At 35.4% G+C, this 12,124-nt stretch overlaps 1 protein-coding gene across 1 annotated transcript in view; it reads left to right on the forward strand.

The window, feature by feature from the left end:
* Positions 1–12,124, forward strand: part of LOC107568226 (NF-kappa-B inhibitor epsilon-like) — a 20,442-nt gene extending 8,318 nt beyond the window's left edge. The window contains exons 2-6 of the mRNA XM_016254159.1: positions 1,980–2,082; positions 7,432–7,642; positions 8,478–8,566; positions 8,647–8,895; positions 11,629–12,124. Coding sequence (XP_016109645.1) covers positions 1,980–2,082; positions 7,432–7,642; positions 8,478–8,566; positions 8,647–8,895; positions 11,629–11,721 — 745 coding nt within the window. The 3' untranslated portion in view covers positions 11,722–12,124. The remainder of the gene's footprint in view (positions 1–1,979; positions 2,083–7,431; positions 7,643–8,477; positions 8,567–8,646; positions 8,896–11,628) is intronic.

Below are 12,124 nucleotides of genomic sequence, written 5' to 3' on the forward strand. Positions count from 1 at the left end.
TAAGACCTTTAAAGACCTTTTTAAGATCTGCACTTCACATTTCAGCCTTTAAACCATTTTTAAGAAAAGGGACGAGTCAAAAGTATAAATTATTATACTAATTTAAACAATTACTATCAATTAATTATTATATTAAATAACATATAAATATATCTTAGTGTCTTAATTGTTTAGATTTTTATAATGCATTAGCTTTTTGTCGATCCACTGGTTCACATTTAAAAAATATGTAGCAAAAATAGCAGATGGGCTTATTGAAAAAGCACATTCGTTCTCTGCCAGCAGGAGGCGCTTTCGGAACGGCGCATATAGTGGTTTCCCCGTAACCGCAGTACACAAAGCTGACGTGCAGCGCTCAAGTTTATTCAGTGAAATCATAGCCTTTTGAAGTTTAATCGTCATATTAATCCATATAGCAATTCTTGTCTTTCTGTCCCCAAAGACCTCTTATAATTTAGACTTTTTGTACCATTACAAGTTTGCATGGCCTTAAATATAAACAATTGAACTGAAGACGTTTTAAGGACCCGCGGAAACCCTAATAAGAACATAGTCCAGTGCAAACATTTCTGTCATGCATTTGGCAAAAAGCTTTTGTTGACTATGAATTTTACCTTTGAATTTTTTTTACACAGAAGTAAATAAAGGTGTATGTTTGTAGAGTAATTTACAACAGCTTCGAACGCGGCTCAACCAATCCGAATCAAGGACCGGAACTATCCGTTTTATAATCAGCATTTTAAAATGTAAAATAATCTAAGTATGAGTACGTAATTTTTTTTAGGAATCCGATTACGTAATCCAGATTACGCGTCAACAGTTACTACCCAGCACAGTACAAGTGCAAGCAAATGAAGGATCTTAATTTTAAATGCACATTCATTTTATTGGGAATTTGCTACAGCAGTTTGGTGATTACATTTTGCTTAGCTATCAGAAGGCTTGAAATATTGTGCACAAGTCATATCAGTACAGCCCCAGTCCCCATCCACTTTCACTATGTGGGAAAAGAGCAGCGTGAACACTCTTCAAAATCTCTCCTTTGGTGTTTCACAGAACAAGGTCACCAGGTGGAATAAATGATAGCCGAATTTTCTTTTTTAGATGAACTGAACCTGTTAAATTCATATGCAGCGAAACCATATGATTCATGAACGATTTACCACAGTCAGATTAATGACACTGAAGCTGTTCTCACATTATTTACATGCTGAAACCACTCGCTTCTACCTGCTTCCTTGGCTTACTGTAAAAGCGAAGACTAGGTTATCGCATGTGGGGAAAGTAGCTGAGAAATTGCACACCTGCTAGGAAATACAGCAGCAGGAGGATGGGAAAAAAGATAAATTAATGCACTCATTATGTTCCTGCATGCATCATTTACTGGTTCTGTTTGTGACTCATCATCTGAGAGGATATTTTGCATAAAGAAAATAAAGTCTATTTTTAGGACACTTGATATTATGTGTTAATGAAAAACTTCCTTATTTTCCTTATCCAAAATGCAATCTTTTTTTAGGATGAAATGTGACCTGGACCTGTTTTCTTGAGATTCACTCAACTGCAAATCCCTCACTTCATTTGCAACATTTCGATTTTTATGTCTCCACATCTCATCTGTGTTTTAAATCAGCTGCGCTGTCATTTTTGTAGGGTTTTAGTAACCAAAGCAGCTCCTTCTGAAGGGTTTTTATCATTTGATAGCAAGACGATCGCTGATACGAATGCTCTTATAATACGCAAAAGTTCCAGTGTTGCGCAATGGCTGAATGCGTCTTTCAGCGACATGCACTTTTGTGTAGCATATTTCTCAGTATCGTTCGCCCTATTTTTTCCATCACACATTGTGAAATGTGCTGCTTTTAGACTGCGGTTTGCTTGATAGTTCCTTCCCCTGGCTCTGCTTCAGCTTTTAACCAGCGTCTAACTGGCATTTAACCAGCAACTTTTTTGTTTGTTTGTGTGTCTGTGTTTTCTAGGATTCTCCATTTGGCCATAATCCACGAAGAGGAATGTTTTGCACGTCAATTGATAGACCTGTTTCCTCCAGAGCTGATGGATATTCAGAACAACTTGTATCAGGTATCACGTTAAGAATCTCAGTTGCATAACACATTTTGTTGCATTCAATGGATTGGCAAGCGATTTCTGCAGAAACCCGTTCTGCTCGTGTTTCATGAATAAGACCCTGAAGGAACAGAAAAGCTGTTGAGATCTTGTATTAATGTTGCAATGAGTTTGGTTATTTTTGTTTCCCCTTTGAGGGAAACTCCCTGAGCGTGTATCAAAGAATGATGGGGGTTTATTACACTCGTTTGATAGCCTTGGTTTCAATTGTTATTTTGAAATTTGGGGTTTATCCGGTGACAACAGACGAGGGGCTTTCTGAAGAAACCACCTATGCAGACTATAAGTGTGATTGTTATAGTTAGAAGAGCAAAATTAACCATTTATTGACTTTTTGTTGGCATTTTGGTAGAAGGAAGCTGTGGCCAAGTCAACAGACTGATTAATATTCACAGTCATGGAAACCTGGAAATATCAATGAATTACCCTCTAAAGCTGTGTTAAGCATTCAGGGTGTGATGTAACACCTAAAATAACCACAGGTGATTATTGTGATTACTCACAAATTCACCATGGAAAGTGGTGATGCACCTCTGGAATATCGGATGGACTGATGCGTAACTTTCACATTATAATACATCATTTTTGGGGAAAGAACATGATAATGTTCTTGCTTTGAAGAAAAAAGAAACATATTAAAGGGATTTCTTTATTAAAAATGCATGCATCAGAGGGTTCAAACTGGGATTTGACAGTCAATCTCACTGGAATAGGAACACCGATGTTTCTCGTCGTGCTCTGCTGCAATATATTTTCTCAGAAATCATGAATGATAGAAATGCGTTGGTCAAAAGGGTTGGGATCACTAGACATTGTGGAGCTTATCCAAAAATGTGACCTTTTTTGTTCAGAATACTCTAGTAGTTAATATGAACATTGATTCATTTGTCTAGTTTTAGATTACAGTCAGTTTGAAATCAAAGTCAGCCCTGCTTCTCGTCAGTGATTCACCAGTACGTGCTATTCACAGAAAGAAAATGTCGTCACCTTTCATGAAATGTAATAACTTGCTCCGCCTAAAGAAACAACTTTGCTTTTCTGGAAAGGGAAAACCCAATCCAATATGCAATCCAATCGATTCCCGATGGATAAAAATCACACCATCTTTTCCTACATTAAATATCCTGTTTAGGCCCAAAATGTCACATTATTGAAGCACTGTTTGAGGTTGGATTTGATGCTAGTTGGGTTTATTAGATAAGAAGATGTCAGATTTGGGTCTTAAAGCACATCAGGGTGTGAGTCTAAAGGAAACGCAGCACAAATCTGACAGTCAGCACTTACAGCTGTGAGTAATACTGGTGCTGCTGCACTTTTACCAAAAGCCACGTAATCAACTAAGGCCAGGCCAATTGACATATTACTCGCATGTTTCCTTTTGACACAGTCAGTGTGTAACTCCCAGATTGAGTAAACCTGTGCATGGTCCCTCTTCTTAGGAATAAAATAACCCCAGATCTTCTTGTCCTTCCTGGATGGGATTAAAATCAAAAGGGTCTGTGGATTAATGCCATTCTACTATGCTCTTGCTAACCCACACAGGCTAACTGTCAGATCGAGCATGATGGCCTGAAGCATTGGGGTTGTAATCTTTGCATTTGAGACATGGGGACCGTCCCCAGACTGCACATAACCCAACATATCCTGTTGCATTAAAAAAAGAATACTTCGATTCACATGTACCCTTTTGGCAGATTGGGTTTATATTAATAAAAAAAAAGAATAAAATAAATATTTAATAATAAATAAAATTGTGTATGTATTAGGGCTGCATGATTAATCGAATGTGATTGTCATGCGCATTTTGTTAAAAAAGCCGGTTCTGTAATCAGCAGGAAATCATCATCACATGCTTTCAGATGGAGCAGCATTTACTGCACAGAGCCGTAGTTCACTGACAAGCTACGCCAAAAAAACGCAGACGATTTTATTGCGCGATTCTGAAATCGAAGAAATCGTTTGTGATAGTGACAGCTGTTTGCATAGCTTCTCAGTGAACTACGGCTCTGTGAAGTAAATGCTGCTCCATCTGAAAGCATGTGAAAATACCACATTTAATAACCTATTTTTACTCCAAACTCACTTCGTAACGTCAGTCGAGTGTTTGAAATAAATCCTTCTGATTCTCAATTCCATTTCGATTTATCGTGCAGCCCTAGTATGTATGCATGTATGTATGTGTGTGTGTATATATATATATATATAATGTATATGTATGCATGTATGTATGTGACCCTGGACCACAAAACCAGTCTTAACTGTCAATATTTAAAAATTGAGATTTATACAAAGCTGAATAAATAATTTTCCATTGATGTCTGGTTTGTTAGGATAGGACAATATTTGGCCGAGATACAATTATTTGAAAATCTGGAATCTGAGGGAGCAAAAAAATCTAAATATTGAGAAAATAATCTTTAAAGTTGTCCAAATGAAGTTTATACATACTACTATATATATACATACTAGGGGTGTAACGGTTTGGTTAACGGTTTCACAAAATTCACGGTTTGGTTCGATACGACACAGCGGTGTCACGGTTCGGTACGTTTTCGATACAGCAAAAACAAAGAAATGCCAGAGAAATTTCCTTGATCTTTAAAATTTTTTAATGTATATGTATGTATGTATGTATGTGACCCTGGACCACAAAACCAGTCTTAACTGTCAATATTTAAAAATTGAGATTTATACAAAGCTGAATAAATAATTTTCCATTGATGTCTGGTTTGTTAGGATAGGACAATATTTGGCCGAGATACAATTATTTGAAAATCTGGAATCTGAGGGAGCAAAAAAATCTAAATATTGAGAAAATAATCTTTAAAGTTGTCCAAATGAAGTTTATACATACTACTATATATATACATACTAGGGGTGTAACGGTTTGGTTAACGGTTTCACAAAATTCACGGTTTGGTTCGATACGACACAGCGGTGTCACGGTTCGGTACGTTTTCGATACAGCAAAAACAAAGAAATGCCAGTGAAATTTCCTTGATTTTTACAGTTTTTTTATTTATTAAAACTAACATAAAGTATGATCTTAAAAATGTGGAAGGCCTTTTGACCTTTGCCGTTTATCTAAGATGATTTTGGAAGCTTTTTTAACATTTGTTTCTTATTTATTTGGTTCCACCGTGTTTGCTGATTTTCAGTGTTTTATATTTAAACTTAGTGCAAGTTATTTGTTATTTTATATTAGGCCTATAGCATAGTGTATTTGTACCTTTTTTGTTAATAAATTAAACATTCTATGTTGAATGTGAGTTTGTCGTACTGTTTTGTTGTTGTCCATTCAATCAGTTGACGCTGAATTGATGCTAATTCGCACAGGCATTTACAAGCTATTTAAAAGTGAATAAAAGAAAACTATAACGAACTACCTCACCGTCACAACCTGGAGTACATATTTAATTTCACACACTTAAAGCTCTTTTATTTTCCAAATGTAATAGGATTACTCCAACGAATCGTTCGGTTTGTAATGCGTACAGCAAAAACAAAGAAATGCCAGAGAAATTTCCTTGATCTTTAAAATTTTTTATTTATTAAAACTAACATCATAAAGTATGATCTTAAAAATATGTTAGACTTTGGAAGGCCTTTTGACCTTTGCCGTTTTTCTAAGATGATTTTGGAAGCTTTTTAAAAATTTGTTTCTTATTTATTTGGTTCCACCGTGTTTGCTGATTTTCAGTGTTTTATATTTAAACTTAGTGCAAGTTATTTGTTATTTTATATTAGGCCTATAGCATAGTGTATTTGTACCTTTTTTGTTAATAAATTAAACATTCTATGTTGAATGTGAGTTTGTCGTACTGTTTTGTTGTTGTCCATTCAATCAGTTGACGCTGAATTGATGCTAATTCGCACAGGCATTTACAAGCTATTTAAAAGTGAATAAAAGAAAACTATAACGAACTACCTCACTGTCACAACCTGGAGTACATATTTAATTTCACACACTTAAAGCTCTTTTATTTTCCAAATGTAATAGGATTACTCCAACGAATCGTTCGGTTTGTAATGCGTACCGAACCGAAAGCCTCGTACCGACTGGTTCAATACGAATACGTGTATCGTTACACCCCTAATATACTGTATACACACACACACACACACTCACACATTACACACACTCACACACACATTACACACACACACTCACACGTTACACACACTCACACACTCTTTCTAAGATGATTTTGGAAGCTTTTTAAAAATTTGTTTCTTATTTATTTGGTTCCACCGTGTTTGCTGATTTTCAGTGTTTTATATTTAAACTTAGTGCAAGTTATTTGTTATTTTATATTAGGCCTATAGCATAGTGTATTTGTACCTTTTTTGTTAATAAATTAAACATTCTATGTTGAATGTGAGTTTGTCGTACTGTTTTGTTGTTGTCCATTCAATCAGTTGACGCTGAATTGATGCTAATTCGCACAGGCATTTACAAGCTATTTAAAAGTGAATAAAAGAAAACTATAACGAACTACCTCACTGTCACAACCTGGAGTACATATTTAATTTCACACACTTAAAGCTCTTTTATTTTCCAAATGTAATAGGATTACTCCAACGAATCGTTCGGTTTGTAATGCGTACCGAACCGAAAGCCTCGTACCGACTGGTTCAATACGAATACGTGTATCGTTACACCCCTAATATACTGTATACACACACACACACACACTCACACATTACACACACTCACACACACATTACACACACACACTCACACGTTACACACACTCACACACTCTCGCACACGCACACACTCTCACACTCACACTCACTCACACACACACACACACACACAGACACACTCACACTCACATATATTTTTATTATTATTTCAATATTTAAAAAATATATATATATATTATACTAATTTATACATAGTAATATACAGTACATATTAAAATAATTGTAATTATATAATTAAGCTAATTATTTTAATATGCATTTAGCTTAATGATAGCTTAAATTGATTATTGTAATCATAAAGTAATATGTTTTATAAAAATAATAATGAAATACATTGTTTAACTGTAATTATGTATATTTCATATAAAATGTAAATGTATTTAAAAAACACACACACACACACACTATTTATTTATTTATTTATTTATTTAAATGATACATTTTAATATATATTTTTTAAATATATCAATAGCTGTTACTATTTTGTCATTACAGAAAAACACTATAATGTCCAGGATCAGATCTATTTTCATGTGACCGTGCAATGTTTTATGCGTTTTATCCGATGCTTATACTTAATTCTGCTGTCCGTAGACGCCGTTGCATCTGGCCACGTACTTGAACCAGCCCGCCGTAGTGAAGGGCCTTGTGGAAAAGAGGGTCTCACTGGAGCTCCAGGACCAGGAGGGAAACACCCCTCTCCATGTGGCGTGTGAGCACGGATTCTGGGATTGTGCCAATGAGATGATCCACAACGCCTCGCCCAGCAAACTCGCCAGCGTGCTGGAAGCACAGAACTGGAGAGGTGAGAGTCCTCATATTCGTTAGTGAACTGAACAGAGCTCTGCTGGGCCTCGCTGAGTGTGTAAATGGTCCTGCAGCGTTTGTGCTCCAGACATGACGGATTCCTCTGTGTTTTGTTGTAGCAACTGCATATGATAGCAACATGCTCAAAACACCCTAGCAAGTGCACTGTAGCCTAACATGCACAGATAAAGATACAGCATCTATTTCTGTGTTTTCTGGCGTGTGTATTGGGAAGAGTCATCTTGAGAAATGCAGTCACACTTCTGTGACGTTGGTTCCTTCTCTTGTGTTGATTCTGACTGGATCATGAGGTTTTTTAGTGAACAGAAACGGTTGTGTCAGAACAAGGAAGTTGGAAGCAAAAAGTGCCCTGGAGTTTTTCCATGTTGTCATGAACTTCCAGTATCAGCGTTTCATAACGTCGTCTTCATCATTCAGTTTTCTCTTCATGTCAGCTGCTGTCTCATGTGTGACCCTGGAGCACAAGAGCAGTGTTAAGTCGCTGGGGGATATTTGTAGCAATAGCCAACAATACATTGTATGGGTCAAAATTATAGATTTTTCTTTTATGCCAAAAATCATTAGGATATTAAGTAAAGATCATGATCCATGAAGATATTTAGCAAATTTCCTACTGCAAATATATATAAACTTAATTTTTGATTAGCAATATGCATCGCTAAGAACTTCATTTGGACAACTTTAAAGATGATTTTCTCAATATTTAGATTTTTTTGCACCCTCAGATTCCAGATTTTCAAATAGTTGTATCTGTCCAGGGTCACGTATTAATGGAGGTATAATAAAATATGCGCTCTGCTGTTATTGTGCAGGTCTGACGTGTCTCCACGTGGCTGTGCTGCACAAGCATCATCGTCTCCTGCGGCTGCTGATGAAGAGCGCTGTGGATCTGAACATCCAGGTGAGCTGCTGCAGCTGATCTGTTGTGTGAAGTGAAAGCCTTCAGTCTTGTGACCAAACGTCTGTCGGGTTTCTCCTCAGGAGGGGACGAGCGGGAAGACGGCGTTACACGTGGCGGTGGAGCTGCACGACGTGCCGGCGGTGAACCTGCTGCTCAACAAAGGGGCCAATGTAGACGCCGCCATGTTTAACGGCTGCACCGCGCTGCATCTGGCTGTGGGCCGACAGGACGCCGCCATCGCTAACCTCCTGTGCCAAGCTGGAGCCGACAAGATGATCAGAAACATGGAGGACGAGACGGCCCTGGATCTAGCCGACGGCAATGATGATGTGAGGAGACCCAAATTACATTATTATTAGTGCTGTCAAATGATTAATCGCGATTAATCGCATCCAAAATGAAAGTTTTTGTTTACATAATGTGTGTGTGCTGTGTATATTTATTATGTATATATAAATACACACACGTGCACATATATATTTCAGAAAAACGTTATTTTTATATATTACATATATTTATTTATAATATAAATTATATGAATATAAATATAGACATGTAAATATTTTCAAAAGATATACTGTATGTGTGTGTATTTATGTATACATAATAAATATACACAGAGCACACACATATATTATGCAAACAAAAACTTTTATTTTGGATGCGATTAATCGCGATTAATCGTTTGACAGCACTAATTATTATCTAACAAAAAAGCTTAAAAGTTGAACAAAATCTGCAGAGTCAGACGGTGCCTCTTTCAGTCTCAACCGACTATATCGATGTTGTTATTATTGTTAATTAAAACAAACTTTTTGTTTTTGTTAATTGAATTAAGGCTGAAATAAAATATGTATATATGTGTGTGTGTGTATACGAAGAGTTTATTTGCAAAAACGGATAACTGTTTGTTTTTTTTATTTTCAAAAATCATGTTTTTTATTGTTATCATAGTTTTTATTGTGTTAGTTAGCTGTATATTTTAGTTATTTTTTTAACCTAATCAAAATAACCCAACTGCAGTTTGATTGAGATGATTTTTGAGTTATCTGTTTTTGCAAATGAACTCTTCACACACACGTATATTCAGGGATTGAAATGAACTTTTTCACTCACCAGCTAATTTGGCTACAACATTTTCAAGTTACCGGCCATTCATAACTTCTACTAGCCAAAAATAAATAAAAAAATAAACTTAAATAAACCAACAGCTTGGGGCTGTCTACACTGGGCGTGACAAAGCGACCGTTGCAAATCATTTTGTGTCAGTACTAGGGGTGTGTGATATTGACAAAAAAATTATATTTCAATATTTTCTGGAATTTTATATCGATAAAGTTAATTAGACAATATTTTGCTGAGTGTGTTATTGTGCTGCTATAAGGACTACCGTGGACAGCTGACGCCTAAAGTTTTTTTAATATATATTTCATATTCTGTGTGGTCAGTTCACAGCATATAAATTAATCTTTTCCAATAAGTTTAAATTGATTTTTACCTTTTATAAAGCCATTTTTTGCATCATCTTTTGAGTAAAATTCTTATATTTAATCAGTCAATTATAATAATAATACATTTAGGCTGTTACTAAACAAATGAAATCAATATCAACAAAATTTATCTTTGCAGAAGTTGCATATGAAGTGGCATTTAGATGTATTTACACATGTTTAGTGCAGCTTAGAGGGACATGGGATGCTTTAACCTGCAGTTACAAATGCATAAGTAATGTTTTGATATTTTAAACATGAAATGTTGAATACTGACATTTGGAAATTATTTTAAAAATGAAAAGATACGTGAAATGTGAAATTAAAACAATTAAAACCGCCAGTAGGTGGCAGCAAGTCACTGTTAAGTGAGTTATTGCGATTGAACCGAATCATTTAAACGGTTGATTCATTCAGTTACGAAACACCGTCATGTTGCTCAGAGACGCAAAACAGTGCTGTGGCTGTGTTTAGAATGATTTTTGTTGGCGGAATAGAGCAAAAACAGCCAATATGTTATCTAAAATGTAAGTATCTTGATATTAACTTATTGTTTATTGAACTGTTGTATAAAATCAATATCACGTTTTTAACCATGCTTTAAAAAAAAAAAAAAACGGCACTCTTCGTGTGATATTGATTAACTGTATGAAATTATATAAATATATACATTTTCTGCCCCCTTATCTTGAATGATGTGATCATTCTTAATGCATATTAATAGACTGAATCATGCAGTGAAAGAACGCACTCTAAATGCGCACACGCACTAAAGCCTGTGTTGTCTAATCAGACTTCATCACGTTAGTCTCTTATTATGCGTGCACGCTGTAGGTGTGTTTTGTTTGGTTTTTGCAATATACTCATAATGTCATAATGTTCAGTATGTGCGCTAAACCTGCGCAGATTTGGCTTGCATGAAGTTCCCCAAGAAATAAATGAGTGAACATATAACTTACGAAAAGTAACCCGCCAAATTTCAAACCCTGCATATATATATATATATATATATATATATATATATATATATATATATATATATAACAAGAGTTTAATAAAGCTAAAGAAAAACGTTTCAAAACAACGAAAACGAATAAAAATGACAAAAGCACATAATAGCGCATCTAAAAATACTGCATAACAACATGTTCAAAAAGACTCTAGAAACTAACTGAAATAAAAGTTGAAGTTGAAATCTGAAAAAAAAATTAAGCTAAATAGAATACAAATATTAGTAAAAATGACAGAACAAAACAAAATGAAAGATGAAAAATATAAGTTAAGAATAAAATAAATAAAACAATAATAAACAAAATATGAATAAATTCTATAAAAGTGTATAAATAATACTAATGTTGTTTATAATGTCTTGCATAATGAGTGATAGATTATGTGTTGATTATTAGTGTGCATGATGTGCAACGATGTTCTTATTGAATTCAGGGTTTTAAAGTCAGCAAGAAGTCTGTCACTGTTTTACTGTAAAGCAGCATACAGTAACTGCATTTGCTCGGTGAGCTTTGCATTAGAAATGGGATGATGTGATCACCGTTTCTCCTTTTGCTTTTGCAGATTTTGGCCTTGTTCCCCTTCGACGACATTCAGATCATGGGCAGGACTGTCGTGAGCTTCTCATATTTACGTGCAGCGTATTCTTTCTACTAAGAATGCAAGTGCTTTTTAACGAGAGCTTTTTTGAGTTATCTGGGTACCGTGAACATCTGCCAGCAGCTATGATGCTTGCTTCACAACCATATCATTTACATTTTGGTTTTCAATGTTAAACGCTGCGTATAACACAAACCAAACAGACACTGGCGACAGAGTCATGCTCTGGAGTTTTTAAGAGGAGAAATGTGCTGCAGTGCTCATGAGTATTGATACAGCAATGAGCAGAACATACAGGAAAAGCCACAAAAACAAGTTCCTGGTAAATTTGTAAAAAGAACAGCATGGAGTGAAACTGTGTGTGTGTGTGTTTCCAATCATGTGCCACATCAATCTTCATAATCCTCATAACTTACCAAAAATGTGTCCCATTCATGTAAACTCAGACAGGTTAAAACCT

Source organism: Sinocyclocheilus grahami, unplaced genomic scaffold (assembly GCF_001515645.1).
Source record: "Sinocyclocheilus grahami isolate Dianchi unplaced genomic scaffold, SAMN03320097.WGS_v1.1 scaffold1225.1, whole genome shotgun sequence".
In the NCBI taxonomy this organism is placed as follows: Eukaryota; Metazoa; Chordata; class Actinopteri; order Cypriniformes; family Cyprinidae; genus Sinocyclocheilus; species Sinocyclocheilus grahami.